General features: G+C 48.6%; 1 protein-coding gene and 1 pseudogene across 1 annotated transcript in view; both read right to left on the bottom strand.

Moving 5' to 3' along the window:
* Positions 1-19,583, bottom strand: part of DRC7 (dynein regulatory complex subunit 7) — a 36,498-nt gene extending 16,915 nt beyond the window's left edge. The window contains exons 1-8 of the mRNA XM_032284015.1: positions 19,220-19,583; positions 18,729-18,859; positions 17,176-17,415; positions 16,316-16,490; positions 13,718-13,843; positions 11,882-12,076; positions 8,951-9,109; positions 7,300-7,518 (exon numbers count right to left, since the gene is read on the bottom strand). Coding sequence (XP_032139906.1) covers positions 7,300-7,518; positions 8,951-9,109; positions 11,882-12,076; positions 13,718-13,843; positions 16,316-16,490; positions 17,176-17,378 — 1,077 coding nt within the window. The 5' untranslated portion in view covers positions 17,379-17,415; positions 18,729-18,859; positions 19,220-19,583. The remainder of the gene's footprint in view (positions 1-7,299; positions 7,519-8,950; positions 9,110-11,881; positions 12,077-13,717; positions 13,844-16,315; positions 16,491-17,175; positions 17,416-18,728; positions 18,860-19,219) is intronic.
* Positions 808-2,053, bottom strand: LOC116555457 (annotated as a pseudogene).

Raw genomic sequence — 19,583 nt, 5'->3', positions numbered from 1 at the left:
TCACAGAGACAGAGCAACCTGCAAAGCAATCACGCATAAACTATTTTCTTTTTTTTTTTTTTTTTTTTGAGACGGAGTTTCACTCTTTTTGCCCAGGCTGGAATGCAATGGCGTGATCTCAGCTCACCGCAACCTCCAACTCCCAGGTTCAAGTGATTCTCCTGCCTCAGCCTCCCAAGTAGCTGGGATTACAGGAACCCACAACGATGCCCAGCTAATTTTCTTTTCTTTTTTTTTTTTTTTAGTAGAGATGGGGTTTCCTCCATGTTGGTCAGGCTGGTCTCGAACTCCCGACCTCAGGTGATCCACCCGCCTTGGCCTCCCAAAGAGCTGGGATTACAGGTGTGAGCCACTGCAACCAGCCTTATGCACTAACTCTTCCTGTTTCCCGCAGGGGCCACCAGTCATCCCTCTGAGACTTATTTACTTATTTATTCATTCCCCAAGATGAAATGACCATTAAAAAAATGTGTTGCCAGGCACAGTGGTTCAGGCCTGTAATCTCAGCACTTTGGGAGGCCAAGGTGAAGGGATCACTTGAGGTCAGAAGTCTGAGACCAGCCTGGACAAAATGGTGAAACCCAGTCTCTACTAAAAATACAAAAAAATTAGCCAGACGTGATGGTGCATGCCTGTAGTTTCAGCTACTCGGGAGGCTGAGGTGAGAAGATCACTTGCAGTGAGCCAAGATGGTGCCACTACACTCCAGCCTGGGTGACAGAGTGAGACTCTGTCTCAAAAATAAAATAAAAGTGTGGAACACTATATAGAAATCAACATTGTCTCCCACAATTTGGTGCATCCAGGACTATAGAAATGTCACTGTCCCTGCCCTACATCTTCCAATGAACATTCTCAGGTCACAATAATAAGTCTTCCCAAAAGGATTCTTTGGGAAAAACAAGCTATTTCCTCGGCTCATATTTTCCACTTTTTGTAGCATGCACCAGCAATTGATACAAGTAGTATACACGGGGAAGGAAGAAGGGGGTCCACCAGCAAGCCCACGGCTGCTGACAGCCATAGATCAGAGACAAGCACAGAGGAACAGGGCGACAGACTGGCAAAAAGTCCTGTGACAGCTTGAGAATAACTCTTCATAGTCTTCATTTCCCAACAGAAATCTCACTGTCCAGTGTCTGTGTGTGTGTGTGTGTGTGTGTGTGTGTGTGTGTGTGTGTGTGTGAGAGAGAGAGAGAGAGAGAGGCAGACAGACAGGGTCTCTCTCTGTTGCCCAGGCTAGAGTGCAGTGGCACCATCATGGCTCACTGTAGCCTTGACCCCACAGACTCAAGCAATCTTCCCACCTCAGCCTCCCTAGTAGCTGGGACTACAGGTGCATGCCATCATGCCTGGCTAATTTTTTGAAACTTTTTTATAGAGACAAGGTCTCACTTTGTTGCCCAGGCTGGTCTCAAACTCCTGAACTCAAGCAATCCTCTCACCTCATCCTCCCAAAGTACCAGAATTACAGGCGTAAGCCACTGTGCCCCACCAGAGTGCATAGGTATTGATGAGGTAAGCCAGTGAGTTACAGAGACACAAAGAAATGTTGTTGCCTAGGAGGAGAGGAACAAGACACACAAGAAACCCTAGGATGCCCGTTTCCCAACAGATGGTTACTATGGAGCCACAAAGTTCACAGCACTTGGACTCTCTGTGAATGAACTGTAGTATAAATCTCAGTAATCATGCAGAAGGCATGTGCAATGGGAGTAGCGGCAGAATCAGTGATTCTCTCTCGAGTTACCTCCTTGATAACTCGGTCAAAGGAAGATGAGATAGCTTTCAATACATTTCCAGGTCCTAAGTACTGTAAAACTTGACCATGAACTCCCAAGCAGTTGTGGAGTTAAGCCTGTGAACAACCTGCGCCTCCCATCAATACCGGCAATGGACTGAGTATAACTAAAGGGACCAGGAAGCTGAAATACTTGCTGCCCCAAAGTATGTTGACCTATTGTTGCAGGAAAAGCCTCATACCCCACAAGAGCAACTGGGACAGGATGGCGAGATGGGAGCTCGGGAGCACCAGACTGGCTGCATCTGCCATGCAAATGGGCAGACGGACCAAGCCACCAAGCACCTGAGTGAGCCATTCCTCAGGGTTACCTTAAAAAGGTCCCAGGGTCGCCAGGTGCCATGGCTCATGCCTGTAATCCCAACAACTTGGGAGGCCAAGGTGAGTGGATCATGAGGTCAGGAGTTCAAGACAAGCCTGGCTAAGATGGTGAAATCCCATCTCTACTAAAAATATAAAAATTAGCAGGGTGTGGTGGCACGTGTCTGTAATCCAAGCTACTTGGGAGGCTGAGGCACAGAATTGCCTGAACCCGGGAGGCGGAGGTTGCAGTGAGCCGAGATTGTACCACTGCACTCCAGCATGGATGACAGAGTGAGACTTCATCTCAAAAAAAAAAAAAAAGGGCCCAGGTCTACCTTTGGGAAACTGACCTTGTCAGAAACAGAGTGCCTTCAAGACCGCAAAAGAGTACTGATAGAGACATGCCCAAGACTGGGTTATTTGCAAAGAAAAAGAAGTTTAGTGGACTTACAGTTCCACAAGGAGGATAACCAATGCTAATACAAATCAAGGTCCAGTGGCTAGATTAATATCACACAAAATCGATATCAAATGAAAAATATTACTAGGGATAAAGATGATCATTTCATACTGATAAAGAGGTCAATTCATCATGAAGACATAACAATCTCAAACATTTACTCATCTACTAGCAGGGCTTCAAAATACATGAAGCAAATGCTGATGGAACTGAAAGAAGAAATAGAGAAATCCAAAATTGTAGCCCAAGATTTCAATAATATTGTCAGTAATTGAAAGAAATGTAGGCAGAAAATCAGCAAAGGTATATAAGATTTCAACAACACTATCAATCAACTTGAGATTATTGACGTTTATAGAACATTCCACCCAACAGCAAAATACACATTCTTATCAAGTACACACGGAAAATTCACCATATTAAGAATCTGTTGAATTTCCAAGACAGATCTTCCTATGGTCCATAAAACAAACTATAGCAAGTGCAAAATAATAGAAGTCACACCAAGTTATATTCTCTAATCACTACAAAATTAGAAATCAACAGTAGAAATATCTCCAGAGAGTTTCCGAATATCTGTAAACACATCTTCAAATGGCCCATGAACTAGGGAGAAATTAAAAGGGGAATTGGAGAGCATATTGAATGGAAAGAAAATGAACACATGATACAGTAAAATGTCTGGGATGCCGCTAAAGCAGGACTTCCGAGAGAAAGAAGGCTTATATTAGAAAAGAACAGTCTTAGATGAATTATGTCAGCTTCCACCTTAAGAAACTAGAATAGAGTAAATGAAGCTCAAAGTTAGCATAAGGTGTAAAATAATGAAGATCAGAGTGGACATCAATGAGATAGAAAGCAAAAACAATGGAGAAAAACTATATAAGCCCAAACTGGTTTATTGACAATGAGGTAGGAGGTAGGACTCAACTCAGAAGGTGGGACTTGACTTCCATGTGGGGGCTCAGACAGTGGACCAAATTGAGGACTAGCTAAAACAGGGCCAGGGCAACATCCACAAATTATACCTTTCTATGGCAACGACCAAGTGAACCAGAGGTTGCTATCCTATTTCTAGAAATTTCTGTATAATCTCCCCCTTAATTTGCATATGATTGAAGTGGATATACATATGACTGTAGAACTGCCTCTGAGCTGCTACTCTTGTAACTGCCTTTGCACAATTAAGACTGCGACACTGAAAGAGACCTAACTTAATCGACTCCATCTTGCTTCTAACCTCCAAGATGTCTTTGTTCATTCCTAGGCTGAACTGACTTTGGGAGAAACTTAGTTTATTATAGTTTAAAACAAAGATTAACAGCTGTTTCCCAAAGCAGACCTCCTTGCCTGGAGACTAGATTGTCTTTGTAGGACTAATATTAGCCACAGGATTAGAAATTACGGTTTAGAGCCGGGCACGGTGGCTCACACCTGTAATCCCAGCACTTTGGGAGGCCGAGGCGGGTGGATCACAAGGTCAAGAGATCGAGACCATCCTGGTCAACATGGTGAAACCCCGTCTCTACTAAAACTACAAAAAAATTAGCTGGGCATGGTGGCGCGTGTCTGTAGTCCCAGGTACTCAGGAGGCTGAGGCAGGAGAATTGCCTGAACTCAGGAAGCAGAGGTTGCGGTGAGCCGAGATCGTGCCATTGCACTCCAGCCTGGGTAACAAGAGCGAAACTCCGTCTCAAAAAAAAAAAAAAAAAAAAAAAAAAGATTAGAAATTACGGTTTAGGAGTCATGCAGCTGGAGGCTACAAGATTCTGGCTCTCCCTAAGCTGCTCCTAAGATCAGTGCTTGAGATATTTTGCAGACCCTGCACTTGATGGATCAGCTGGCAGCACCAGATGGATACACTGGCACATCTGTTCTTGTGACCCCACCCAGGAACTGACTTGGTGCAAGAAGACAGCTTTGACTTTCTATGATTTCATCTCTGACCACCCCTGGTTCACTGGCCTCCCACAACCTACCAAGTTTTCCTTAAAAACTCTCCTGCCTGAATGCACAAATGCTCGGGGAAACTAATTTGAGTAATAATAAAACTCCAGTCTCCCACAGAGCTGGCTCTGTGTGAAGTACTCTTTCTCTATTGCAATTCTGCAGTTTAATGAATCAGGCATAGTGCACATGCCTGTAGTCCCAGCTGCTCCGGAGGCTGAGGTGGAAGAATCGCTTGAGCCCAGAGGTTGAGGTTTCAGTGAGCCAAGACTGCATCATTGCACTCCAGCCTGGCCAACAAAGGAAGACTAAAAATACAAAAGTTAGCCAGGTGTGGTGGTGTGTGCCTGTAATCCCAGCTACTCAGGAGGCTGAGGCAGGAGAATCACTTGAACTTGGGAGGCAGAGGTTGCAGTGAGCTGAGATCACGCCACTGCACTCCAGCCAACGCCGTCTCTACTAAAAATACAAAAAATTAGCTGGGCATGGTGGCGCACATCTGTAGTCCCTCAGGAGGCTGAGGCAGGAGAACTGCTTGAACCCAGGAGGCAGAGGTTGCGGTGAACCAAGATGGTGCCATTGCAGTCCAACCTGGGTAACAAGAGTGAAACTCCGTCCAAAAAAAAAAAAAAAAAAAAGAAGACCTTGTCTCAAAAAAAAATAAAAATAAAAAATCTTCTTTTGGGGTGATGAAAAAATTCTGGAATTAAATAGTGATGATAGTTGCTCAGTCTTGTAAATATACTAAAAGCCACTAACTTGTGTACTTTAAAATTGTGGATTTATATTATGTCAATTATACTTCAATTTTAAAAAGGAGGGAAACCCAATCAGTCTAATTTAGCCGTTAATAGAAGAAAAAATTATGATCACTTAATAGATGGAAAAAAGCATTTGATATAAAGGAATTTTGTTTGATTTTTTAAAAAACCTGCTAGCAAACTAAGAAAGAAATCCCTTAGTTAAATAAAGGGTAGCTAGCTATAAAAACCTTACAGTCAATATAAGCCTCATATAAATAGTGAAACGTTATGATACTAAGGCTTTACTTGTGAATCAGGACTGAGATAAGGATGCCCAGAAACTTCAATTTGACATTATACTGGATATTCTAACCAGAGAAATAAAACAAGAAAAAGGAAAAAGTTTAGGGATTAAAAATGAAGAAACAAAACTGCCATCATTCAGCAACAGGACTGATTGTGTATGCAGAAAATCCCGAAGTCTTTACAGATTAATTTTTAAAATGAATAAGCAGGTTTAAAACTTACTGGATATGTGAACAGTTTGCAAAAAGCAGTTGCTTTTTTGTTTTTTTGAGACAGAGTGTTACTCTGTCACCTAGGCTGGAGTGCAGTGGCGTGATACCTGATCACTACAACCTCCGCCTTCCAAGCAATTCTCCTGTCTCAGCCTCTCAAGTATCTGGGATTACAGGTGCCCACCACCACACCTGGTTATTTTTTGTATTTTTATTAGAGATGGGGTTGCATAATGTTGGTCAGGCTGGTCTTGAACTCCTGACTTCAAGTGATCCACCCACCTCATCCTCCCAAAGTGCTAGAATTACAGGTGTGAACCACTGCATCCAGGCAAAAATCAATTTTTTTTAAAAATAATTGCATTTTAAAATAAAACCACAATGCAATATCATTACATGTCCACTACAATAGCTAAAATGGAAAGGAAAGTATCCAGTATTGCCAAGGATGTGGATGGAGCTCTGAGAATTTTTTTACACTCATAAATTGCTGGTGGGAGTGTAAACTGATGCAATCACTTGAGAAATTGGCCAAGCCCTCGTGGCCTAGTGGGCAGTATCTACTAAAACTGAGCATGTGCCCATCATGTGACCCAGCCATTCCACTCCTCAGTAGTTACCCAACAGAAATGTGTATATGTGTTCTTTGAAATACACGTATACAAATGTTCATAGTGGCACCATTCAAAATAGTCCCAAACTGGAAACAATCTCAATGTGCAACTGTAGAACGGATAAATAAGTCCTGGCGTATTCAAATAATGGAAAAGCAATAAAACATGAAAACGCACAAACCACACAACCATAATGAATTTCAGAAACATAACAATGAGTGAAGGAATCCAGGCATAAGAGTATATGCTGTGTGATTCAATTGATGTAAACTCCAAAAACAGATGAAACTAATGGATGTTGTTAGAAGTCAGGATAGTGTTTAACTCTGGGGACAATGGCAGGATTGGTGGCCAAGAGGGGACATGAGGTGGCTTCTGCTAGTCCTTGCTGTGCAGGTGTGTTCAGTATGTGATAATTCAATGATATGGCCTCCTTTGTACCCTCTTGTAGGTGAGTGTGTGTACCAGTGCCCCATGCATAAGTCAAAAATACATTGGGAGAAGATAGTAATTATACAAACGGACTTTCTGGGGTTTGGGCAATGTTCTATTTCTTGATCTGCGTGCAGGAAACCAAGGTGTGTTCAATTTGTGGAATTTCATTGAGCTGTATGTATGCTTAGGATGAGTGCACTTTTTTGCATGTAGGTTACCCTTCAATGTAGAGTTTAAAAAAATGCATTCAAACAATCCACATTTTAGAAGGATACACAAATCAGGAGAGACAATAAGAATATCAGAATGGTTATTCATGGGCAAGGGAGTGGGCCATGGAGACTCAGCTATGGAGAAGGTCCAAAGCCCTCGTGGCCTGGTGTCCAGCTCTCCCCCAGGTCTGGCTGCCATCACTTGCCTCTATTCCTGCCACCTGCACTGTGCCTGCCACATTCACCAGTTCCCCCTCCCCAGGTACCTTGCAGCAGTTCCAGCAATCCTGCATGTTGATCCAGTAGTTCCTGTGGTTCCAGAGGCTTTCAATGCCCAGGAAGTGTTCATCCTGGGTGCTGTAGCTGCGTGCTGTGAATGGGTCGATGAAGAAGTTCTCAGGCACCTCGCGCTTCCCTGACAACACGAGGACCCAGGAGTGCACCCGCAGGCCGTGCAGGGCATCCGGGTTTGCTTTTTCCGCTTCCTGCCCAGGAAAGGTGGGTGACTATGAGTCAGATGACTGGAAGAGGGACATCAGGGGCCCAGACATCTCCCTGGGGCTGGGGAACCAGCAGGAGATCTGAGTTCTGATGCAGACTGCACCATCAGCCGGAGTGTGACCACCCACCTCGCCTCCCATCACCCCACCGCTGAGCCCATTTGTAAAATCAATACAATGAAAGAGTCTGACTGGATCTGTGGTTTACAAATTGGACTCTTCAGGGCACTGGGCATCTGGGGTTTACTGGATTTATATGTTGTGACTCTGGGTGAGGTCTCATTCACAGAAAGAAAATGGGAGACCAAGTGGCTTCCTTATCTGCCTCCCTCTGAGAGAACTGTGATTGTCTTCTTGTTCATCATTGTGTATAAATAGGTCTGGACCAGAAGAGAAGCTCAAGGAATATTCTATGGAAGGAAAGGAAAGAAGGGAGGGGGGAAAGATGATTAGAAGAATAGGAGTGTGGATGTTGGAAGAAGAGATGGGAGGATGCATGGGAAATTGGATACCAGGATGAATGAGAGGAGTGACGGCAAGATGGATGGATAGGAGGATGGATGGGAGGATGGGTGGGAGGATGGATGGGTGGGAGGATGGATGGATGGGAGGATAGACAGATGGGAGGGTGGGTGGGAGGAGAGATCAGAGGATGGATGGGAGGTGGATGGGTGGAGGATGGGTGGATAGGAGGATGGGTGGATGGGAGGATGGGTGGATGGGACGATGGGCGGATGGGAGGATGGGTGGGAGGATGGATGGATGGGAGGTGGATGGATGGAGGATGGGTGGATAGGAGGATAGGTGGATGGGAGGATGGGTGGGAGGATGGATGGATGGGAGGATGGGCAGATGGGAGGATGGGTGGGAGGATGGACGGATGGGAGGTTGGATGGATGGAGGATGGGCGGATGGGAGGATGGGTGGGAGGATGGACGGATAGGAGGATGAATGGATGGGAGGACAGGTAGAAGAATGGATAGATGGGAGGAGGGATGGATGGGAGGAGGGGTGGACGGGAGGATGGGTGGAAGGATGGATGGATGGAAGGATAGACAGATGGGAGGATGGATGGATGAGAGGATGGGAAGATGGATAGGAGGATGACTAGATGGGAGGATGTATGCAAGTATGTCCCCAGTAAGAGTCTACAGCAAAGAGGACACCAGTGCTGCCCTACATAGAATGGGCTGCCCCAGGCAGTACTGTGTCCTGATGTTCAGAGTCTATCATGAGAAGCTGGCTGACCACCAGTGGGAGATTCCTGCAGGGCTGGGTAGAGGTTGGGGGTGGTTGTGAGGCGGACCTAGTTGGGGGATCCATACACACATCCCTTCCATGACCTGTGCCTCTTTTCCCATCCCTGGTAGTCCCTTCTCAATAGCTGAGCCCAGGGGGTTGAGGGCTGAGGACCCACCATGCGGCGCTCCTCCTCCTCCTTCAGCCGCTTCTCCTCCTGGGCTCTGATCTCCTGCTGCCTTTTCATCTCTTGCTCCTGTTCAAACCTGCTGCACAGGTCCCTGGGGGGTCTGATGGTATACTTCTTAGGTAGCACCTTTTCCTCCCTCTTGATGGTCTGTCACCCCCAAAAAAGAGGAAGGGTCAGTGGCCCTGCATCCGCCCATCACACGAGCCGCTCCAAGAGGTAAGACCCGCCCAGCCAGTCCCTTGGACCGGGGAATGGCAGCTACTCCTGTAGCCTGCGGCCTTTCTGGCCCTAAATGCAGAGGGAGCCCCAGCTCCAGCTCCGTGACCTTGGGAGGCCCTTTCACCTCTCTGAATCTTGGGTTCATGGTGTGAGAATAATGGGAACTTTCTCCCCAGCCTCTTTCTGAAAAGTAAAGACAGAAAAAATGCCCAAGGGAGGTACCTGTGGGGCAGGAGCTCAGGAGGTGTGACTTTCTCCTCTTCCTTCCTCACCACCCACTCTAGCCATGACTTGGGTGTGATCCAAAAGTGGGGAGAATTGTCAGGAGTTGGAGGTTTCAGATCTTGTCATTGGAGGACCTCATATGTTGACTTAAAGTAAGAGTTTGCTGGGCCAGGAAGGAGAAGAAACTGTGTGTGTATGTGTGTACACCTGCACGTGTACAAATGTGTGCTAGATGGCAAGAAGTATTCCCAGGAAACAGCACTGCAGAGGCTGCAGAAGTGGGCCTGTGACCATCATGAAGGAGAAATAGTGAATCTCCAGGGTTTAACGTTCACCTGACCCAGGCTTCAGTCCCTGAGTCTCCATTTTCCCACTGTGTGACTTTGGCCACATTACATTACCTTTCAATTTCATCAACATACTCACCTATAAAAGTGGCAATACCTACCACACTGGGCCATCATGGGGAGCAACGAGCACAATGGACATGAAAGTGGATTTTAAACCCGAAAGTTCTCTGCATCTTTTTGTTACTGATATAATGTTGATCATTAAGCATTTGGCTGAGCTGAGAGAGCTGAGGTGCCCATGTGGGAGCTTGGAGGCTTTTGTTTTTTTGCAGACAGAGTATTGCTCTGTCGCCCAGGCTGGAGTGTGATGGTGTGATCTCAGCTCACTGCAACCTCCACCTCCCAGATTCAAGCAATTCTCCTGCCTCAGCCTCCCAAGTAGTTGGGATTACAGGCATGCACCACCATGCCCAGCTAATTTTTGTATTTTTAGTACAGATGGGGTTTTGCCATGTTGGCCAGGCTGGTCTCAAACTCCTGGGCTCAAGTGGTTCACCTGCCTCAGCCTCCCAAAGCCCTGGGATTACAGATGTGAGCCACCGTGCCAGCCCGAGGCTTTTGAAGCTAAAACCCATGATGGAGCTTGTGCTCTACCTTCTCTTGGGGAGGTGGGCCTGAGAGAGCAAGGCTCTCCTTGTACCTCCCCTGCTGTCTCACCTTCTCCCACCAGAGCACCCACCCTAGGGTCCCCAGGTGCTCACCCAGGTGTAATGCAGGTGCACAGTGATCCTGCTGGGTGCCTCAGACCCCTGGCTTCCTATCCCTGAGCTGCAGATACCCAAGGGAGCCTGACTCTGATCCCAGAGTCCTGGAATTAGTCCACCTCATGAAGAGCATTTTGTCTGTAGTATGACTATTTTCTAAATGTAAAGAGATGCTTTTGTGATTCTGATGATTAAAATTCATTTCGGACTGTTTCTTGTGTCTATAGCAGCTTCTGGTCCTATGGAGTTTTTAATGAGCAGATCTAAAAACACAGCCACCAGCTACCGAAAGGTTGGTGCGGTTTTGGGGTTTTTTTGTTGTTGTTTTTTGTTGTTTTTGCTGTTAAAAAGGGGCCTTGAGGGCCAGGCACCGTGGCTCATGCCTATAATCCCAGCACTTTGGAAGCTGAGGTGGGAGGATTGCTTGAGTCCAGAAGTTTGAGACCAGCCTGGAAAACATAGTGAGAACCTCGTCTCTACAACAAACAAACTTGGTTGGACGTGGTGGCACATGCCTGTAGTCCCAGCTACCTGGGAGGCTGAGGCGGGAGGACTGGTTGAGTCCAGGAGGTCGAGGTTGCAGTGGGCTAAGATCATGCCACAGCTTGGGTGACAGAGCAGGAGAGACCCTGTGCCCCCCAAAAAAAGCAGAGTTGGGGGAGCTTTTTACCTTGGGAGTGTGGGACTGAGAACCAAATGTCTGTCCACTTGTCTGGTTTTTTTTCTTTCTTTTTTTTTTTTTTGAGACAGAGTCTTGCTCTGTTGCCCAGGCTGGAGTGCAGTGGCATGATATCAGCTCACTGCAGCCTTTGCCTCCTGGGTTCAAGCAATTCTCCTGCCTCAGTCTCCTGAGTAACTGGGACTACAGGCACACGCCACCATGCCCAGCTAATTGTTTTGTATTTTTGATAGAGACAGGGGTTTTGCCATCTTGGCCAGACTGGTCTTCAACTCCCGACCTCAAGTGATTCGCCCGCCTCAGACTCCCAAAGTGCTAAGATTACAGGCATAAGCCACCATGCGCAGCCTATTTTCTTAAATAAAAATGGCTGGCTGGATTTTTATCAAATGCATATGGTAAATTTGGAATTGTTTGACTTAAGATATAAGCTATGTGGCATTTGTGAAATTTACCAAGCGGGGAGGACAGTAGCTGAAACTGAGTTACAACAGACAGACAAGAACAGCCAGCTTAGAAACAGGGCTGGATGTGTCAAGACACCGAGGACAGATACATCGTCGGTGGTTTGAAATACAAACTCCAGGGCAGTGGAAGGGCTGGTGGTCAGGGATCTGTGTCCACATGGCCAGGGCCAGGAATGAGGCGGCAGGGAGGGACGTCTCTAAGGATGGTATGACAGCACCGGGAACGTGCATTGTGCATACTTTGGGAAACCCGGGCAGCTCAAGCCCGGCCATACCTCCTTGGGCTTCACGGTGAGTGGACACACCTCCCGCGTCAGGTCCATGTGGCACAGGTCCTGCGAGCCGTAGCCGTTGACACAGTAGGCGTCATAGCCGGAGCCGATGAGCATGGAGCAGAGCAGCGTGCTGAAGTCAAAGCAGTTCCCCTTCTGGTACTTGAGCACGGTGGTCGAGGAGTACAGGTGTGAGGGCTGGTCACAGCGGGACAGTCAGCACAGCCGGGACCCCGATGCCCCAGCCTGTCCTCCCCACCGGTCACAGCCCACCACCTGTCAGGGCGGGGGGGCAGGGCCAATCCGCAGGCTGGGTCTGCTTCGGGCCCCTAACCCTTGTGGGGTCAGGGAGACTGCTAAGAAAGGAATGACAACAACCAGATGCCATGCAATTCACCTGGGCCTATTATTTGAAGGGGCTATAGACTTCCTGATAGGGAAAACCTGGACTGCAGAAGTATCTGGTCTAATGAGCTCTGATTGGTGCATTTACTGGTTTTCTCCAATGTTCCCCTTTCCTCCTCTCCCCTCTTTCTTTCCCCCTTTATCAATTCTCCACTGTTGACCTCGTCCTTTCTTCCTCCCTCCCTCTGTTCTGAAGGAGAAGCTGACAGAGTTGGTCAGAAGCCCAAAGATGAGGTTAGGGCCATGGGCAACCGGGCCCTGCCCTCTCTCTCTTTCCTGCACCACTTGAAGTCATGGCAGGGAAGCTCTGAATGCAAGGGAGAAAAGAGGTGGGAACCAGAAGTCCAGACTTGCTGTGTGTCCTCAGGCAAGTGGCTGTCTCTCTCTGGGCCTGTTTCCCCGTAGGGGCCTTGAGAGGCTGTGGCCTGAGCCTGGCTGAAGTTCCTTTTCCCAGACCATGCCTGGCTTCCCACTGAAGGGAATAATGTACGCAGTGGTCCATTTCCAAGACAAAGTGCCTTGAATTGGCTTAGGTTAGCAAACTACAAAACAAAACATAATATCCTAGCCCCCTGCTTGGATAGCCAACATCTGCTTGCTGGCCTCCTCCTTCCTCCCCATTCCCTACTGCGTTAGTTGCTCTCACCCAAACCAAAAAAGTTTAGTCTAAGATAAAAGTTTACTAGTCTGCAAAATAGCTCGCTTTGTCTGTTCTTATCAGCCTGCCCAGCTACATAGATCATAAGTCAAATACTTATAGAGCCCCTGAGCGACTAGGATTGCAATGCATTGTGGGATGCAACAAAATGCAGCAAGACAACCCTAAAGAAAACACCTAAAGCCCCTACCCAACAACCAATAGGCGATGTCTGGGAAGTTGTGACCCCACAGTACTCAGCCTATGAGGGACCGGGGGAGGGACTTGGGCACTAGGGGATAAATTGTTTAAAACTGTGCTGGGTGTGCCTGCACATCAGACACCTGATCTTGTGAGACCATCATTAAAAGTCTCACTTTCACTGTTCTCCAGGTCTTTAAGTCCATTCCTTTTTTTTTTTTCTTTCTTTGAGACAAAGTCTTACTCTGTCCCCTAGACTGGAGTGTAGTAGCGTGATCTCAGCTCACTGCAACCTCCGCCTCCTGGGTTTAAGTGGTTCTCCTGCCTCAGCCTCCCAAGTAGCAGGGACCCGCCACCACGCCCAGCTAATTTTTGTATTTTTAGTAAAGATGGGGTTTCACCATGTTGGCAAGGCTGGTCTCAAACTCCTGACCTCGTGATATGCCCACCTCAGCCTCCTGAAGTGCTGGGATTACAGGCATGAGCCACGGCGCCCGGCCTTTAAGTCCATTCTTTGGGTTTGGACGGATGAGTTTGTTTCTCCCACCATCTTAGGTCTGGTGGGCTCAAGCATCCAGCCTGTGAGTGGCACTTACCGGCTTGAGGGGGTCAGGCAGGGGCACCATGGTGAGGAAGTCAGAGACAAACTGGGCACAGCTGTCCCAGTTGTAGAGCTCAGGGTAGGGCATCAGTGTGGGCCGGAGGGTTGTGCTTACGAACTTCTGCAAGGAGAGAGATGGTGCCAGTGAGGTCAAGGCAATAGGAACCTGTGAGATCCAATGCCTGGTTGGGACTTTCCCTGAATCCACAGGGGGACCCTTGAAGCTCCAGCCAATGCAGGAAACCAGGCCGGCATACCCTGGGGTGGCAGAGCAGCCCTTCGTCGGGAAGATGATGCCCAGATCTGGTGCATGGCAGCCATCAATGGCGCAGTGGCAATGCCTGGGAGGCCCCCATCATGACACCGGCACCCGGTGATGGCACAAGCATATTCTGAATCCAGACTTTGATGGGCTTTGAAGTTTTGTTGCCTTCAACCCATAGTGCACCATGGAGACAGCTGAGGCCCAGAGAGGGCTTGAGAGCTGCCTGAGGTGACTGAGCAAGTCAGGGCTGAATGAGGAGATGAGGTCTGTTTCCTGGGGTTCCTGGGAGCACTATGCTCTCCTCCTAGGAGTGATGCTCTCCCTGGGGCCTATAGAGGTTCTGACCTGGGGCCAGCTGATGGCCAAGTACAGTCTGCAGCCCCAGAGGTCAGCCTATCCAAGGAAGGGCAGAGAAATAAGACAAAGTGGACCAGGACAGGCATAAGAACCTAAGTTCTGGGATCCTCCTTCCAGCCCTGTGACCCAGGTCATGTCTCGGAGGCTCTCTGGGCCTCCGTTTCTCCATCTGTAGATGGAATGGCATGGAATTCATTCAGGGGGCTTGAAACGGCTGCCCATGACTGAGGGACCCTCAGACCTGCTTTATTTGGCCCACGTGGCGATGGTTAGCATTTATATCAGCTGCCAGCATTTAAAAGCCAGAAACTAAAAACCCTAGAAGAAAACCTAGGCAAAACCATTCAGGACGGAGGCATAGGTAAGGACTTCATGACTAAAACACCAAAAGCATTGGCAACAAAAGACAAAATAGACAAATGGGACTTAATTAAACTCCAGAGCTTCTGTACAGCAAAAGAAACAGTCATTAGAGTGAACCAGCACCAAACAGAATGGGAAAAAATTTTTGCAATCTACCATCTGACAAAGGACTAATATCCAGAATCTATAAAGAACTAAAACAGATTTACAAGAAACAAACAAACAAACCCATTCAAAAGTGGGCGAAGGATATGAACAGACACTTTTCAAAAGAAGACATATATGAGGCCAACAAACATATGAAAAAATGCTCATCGTCACTGGTCATCAGAGAAATGCAAATCAAAACCACATTGAGATACCACCTCACACCAGTTAGAATGGCGATCATTAAAAACTCTGGAGACAACAGATGCTGGAGAGGATATGGAGAAATAGGAACACTTTTACACTGTTGGTGGGAGCGTAAATTTGTTCAACCATTGTGGAAGACAGTGTGGCGATTCCTCAAGGATCTAGAAATAGAAATTCCATTTAACCCAGCAATCCCATTACTGGGTATATATCCAAAGGATTATAAATCGTTCTATTATAAAGACACATGCACACGTGTGTTCACTGCAGCACGGTTTACAATAGCAAAGACCTGGAACCAACCCAAATGCCCATCGATGATAGACTGGACAAGGAAAATGTGGTACATATACACCATGGAATACTATGCAGTGATAAAAAATGATGAGTTCATGTCCTTTGTAGGGACATGGATGAACCTGGAAACCATCATTCTCAGCAAACTGACAGAAGAGCAGAAGATCAAACACCGCATGTTCTCACTTATAGGCAGGTGTTGAACAATGAGAACACATGGACACAGGGAGGGGAGCATCACACATTGGGGTCTGTTGGGGGTACCAAGGGAGGGACAGTGGGGGTGGGGAGGTCAGGGAGCAATAACATGGGGAGAAATGCCAGATGTAGGTGACGGGGGGATGGAGGCAGCAAACCACATTGCCATGTGTGTACCTATGCAACAATCCTGCATGATCTACACATGTACCCCAGAACCTAAAGTGCAATAAAAAATAAAATAAAATAATAAAAGCCAGAGACTCCCACACAAATCCCAAGTCTCCTCTCATCTTGACCGAGTCCCACGTAGCTGGGACTTAGGTGCCACCACACCTGGCTAATTTTTGTATTTTTTTGTAGAGAGAGGGGATCTCGCTATGTTGCCAGGCTGATCTCGAACTCCTGGCCTCAAGTGATCCTCCCAACTCTTCCTTCTAAAGTGCTGGGAGTACAGATGTGAGCTATGGTGCCTCGCCAGCATCTCCAGGCCTGCATTTTCCCTGCAGCAATCAGAACCTGCCTCTTTGGGTGGGGCATGGGGTCTCCAGGCCACCACCGCCCTCCAGGGTCATCTGCACTGAGCCAGCTGGGGCCTGCTGGTGTTTGAGTTTATGTCGCCCCCAACTAGAAATTCTCTGGCCCACAGGAGGTCTGTGATTTGGCTCAGTGACCTTGGAGATCCTGCCCCACTTCCCTGTGCCCTCTTGCTCTTCAACCCCCAGGCCCCCAGCCCTGCCCTCCACGTGCCAGCCTTACGGGCACTTCACACTCATTCAGAGGGTGTAGGAAGAGGGGCACGCGGTCCGGGCACAGGTGGCTGTACTGGCGGGAGAAGTTGTCTGCCAGCTGCAGGAGCTGTTCCTCCTTGGGCGTGTTGGTTTTGTAGGAAACTGGCAACATGGAGATGTCAATGATGTCCTTGGTAAAGGCCCTGTGGTACAACAGGGATGGCATTAGGGAAGCCATGCCTGGCACGCAGGAGCCCTGGGTCCACTGAGTTGCCACTGGTTCTACCCCTTTCTTGTTTAATCCTCACAGCTACTGAGGAGCAGGTATCATGAACATCTACACTTTTATTTATGTATGTTTAAGAGACAGGGTCTTGCTCTGTTGCCCCAGCTGGAGTGCGATGGCACAATCATGGCTCCCTGTGAACTCCTGGCTCATGTGATCCTCACACGTGAGTTTCCCATGTGGCTGAGACTATAGGCACCACCGCACCTGGCTAATTTTTGTATTTTTTATAGAGATAGGGGATCTCCCTATGTTGCCCAGCTGGTCTCAAACTCCTGGCCTCAAGTGATCCTCCCACATCTTCCTTCTAAAGCGCTGGGACTATAGACATGAGCCACAGCACACGGCTAGCATCTGCACTTTTAGATGGATAAAGGCACTGAGGCACGGAAAGGCTGAGTGACTTGCCCAAGGTCACACAGCTACTGGGGGGAGTGTGGACACCTGGCCCAGGCCATTTGAAAGCAGAAAGCCTTCACTGTTAACTGCCTCACTCTAGCCCCTGGTCTCCCCCATCAGACCAGGCGCCACCACACTGCCTGGGTCCTCCTGTGCCCATCCCCAGTCTGCCCTTTTCAGGGCCCCTACCCTGCCACACTCACGGAAGCTCCGCTGAGACGGGGATCCGGATCTCCGACAGCTTCTTCTCCAGGTCTCTGAGCGTCTCCTGCGTCAAGGTGGTTTCCTCCTTCCGCACCTCGACTGGCCTCATCATTTTCTCGGTCCTCGCCCATTCAGCCCGCTCGGCCGCCTCCTCCCGCTCGGCCGCCTCCTCCTCCTCCACCTTCTCCCTCAGGACCTCCATTCTGGAGCGTCTCTGGCTGTCTAGAGATGGAGTGTCTCTGTGGGGAAGGGTAAGTATACTCCATGGCCGACTGTCGGACCAGGCAGAAGCCACCAACACCACGGGACATCCCCAGGAGGCCTGGGAGACGGTTTGGGGCAGGTTTAGAGCACACAGGATGGGAGTGATTCCCTCTTTGACTTCCTTTCAAACATGGAGAAAGTCTCTGGTGCTATCCCGTCTATAACACGATCTAATCCTGGCAAATATTCCTTTACAACAAAGACAACACAGACCTCAGGCTGGGAGCCATCATCAAGTCAGGGCAGGGCATTTGACAATTTGCTTTTAGTACATTTGACAGTTATCTTTTTTTATTTTTTATTTTTTTGAGGCAGGGTTTCACTTTGTCATTCAGGCTTGGGGTGCAGTGGTGCAATCATGGCTCACTGCAGCTTCAAACTCCCAGGCTCAAGCAATCCTCCCACCTCAGCCTCCCTAGTAGCAGAGACCACAGGCACGCACCACCACACCTGGGTTTTTTTGTTTGTTTGTTTTTTTGGTAGAGACAGGGTCTGGCTATGTTGCCCAGGCTCAAACTCCTGGCCTTAAGTAATCTTCCTGCTTTGGTCTCCCAAAGTGCTGGGATTACAGGCCTGAGCCATTGTGTCAGCCGACAGTTATCTATGACAAGCACTGCCAATGCTGTGGGGAGTACTATAGTAGTGGTCAGTTTCCTATTCAAACAAATGGATTGGCTGGGCACGGTGGCTCACGCCTGTAATCCCAGCACTTTGGGAGACTGACAAGGATGAATCACTTGAGGTCAGGAGTTCGAGACCAGCCTGGCCAACGTGGTGAAACCTTGTCTCTACTAAAAATACAAAAATTAGCCAGGGGTGGTGGCAGGCACCTGTAATCCCAGCTACTCAGGAGGCAGACGCAGGAGAATCACTTGAACCTGGGAGGTGGAGGTTGCAGTGAGCCAAGATCATGCCACTGCCCTTCAGCCTGGGTGACAGAGTGAGACTCTTGTCTCAAATAAAAAATGAATAAATAGGTTGAAAGAAAATCCTAATATTAAGGTGATATGAACTATGACCCACCCAAAAATGAAGATGGCAGGTGAATGATATCTCACCCAACCAAACTGGAAACCGAGGCACAGAGTGCAAGGTACCTGCCACCAGGGCACATAAACAGGGAGTGGGGGGTGGGGGTGACAGAGCCTGCTGTCTTTTGGCCAAAGCCTGTGTCGGCCCAGAGGACAGGCTTCATTCTGTGATCCACGTAGAGATGCCACATGTGTTCACCATATGTCCTGCGGCCACAGAGCAGAGCCTCGCTGAGAGGGGACCGCTAGTCACCTACCCAAAGATCCAGTCTCCTCTCCTGTACAGCAGTGCCCCAGTTGCGTGGGGGGCAGCAGTGTGCCTGGTTTGAATTGCTCAGCCTCCCAGATTCTCTTGCAGCTAGGTGTGGCCCTGTGATGTGACCTGGTTCTGGCCAATGAGATGTGGGCAGAAGTTACTGGGGAGCCCTCTGGCCTTCTCCTCTTCCCACTTGGAACATGGAGATAAAGTGGGAAGTGGGGCGGCCAAGGTGAGACCATGAGGTGACCACACATGAGGGCCAAAGGTGCCTGCTAAAGATGGCAGGGCAGAGAGATGGGGGAGATGGGGGTCCCCAGAAGTGCCACAGAGGCCTGGAGTGCCACCTCTAGCCTTTCCTTTTATGAGAAACCTCAGCCTCTACAGGGATCCCTGTTCCACGCCACCCAATGCCACCCCAGCTGATCCACTATCTGCAGCCTCCCAGCTGGGATCTTTCCATATCTCCCCTGGAAAATCTGTTTTCCTTACAGCAAACGGGTCCAGAGAGGAGGAAAACAGATGGAACCCACAGGGCGAAGGGGGCGAGTACTGAGGAGAAAAAAGCAGAGTTCCCCCGGCTTTGTCATCACTCCCCACCCTGGGGTGAAGCCAGGAACAAGAGGGCAGAAGGGACCAATAAAGGCTGGCCCCAACTCCCCACTCCACACCCACCCGAGCCACCTCGGCCTCTTGGGGAGGTGAGTCACAGGCCAGCAGCCAGGACCGAGCCTGGCTGGGAACTCTGGCTTTGCCAATAGCTCCTGTTGGACTCTTGGGTCACTCTCTGCTCCTTTCTGTGCCTCAGTTTCTCTTTCTGCAATAGGAAGGGAGGGCAGATACTTTCTGTCCAGTT

Source organism: Sapajus apella, unplaced genomic scaffold (assembly GCF_009761245.1).
Source record: "Sapajus apella isolate SASKATOON/1434 unplaced genomic scaffold, GSC_monkey_1.0 scaffold15, whole genome shotgun sequence".
Lineage (NCBI taxonomy): Eukaryota > Metazoa > Chordata > Mammalia > Primates > Cebidae > Sapajus > Sapajus apella.
Note: the sequence above shows the minus strand (reverse complement) of the source record. Positions and strands in the feature narration are given on the sequence as shown.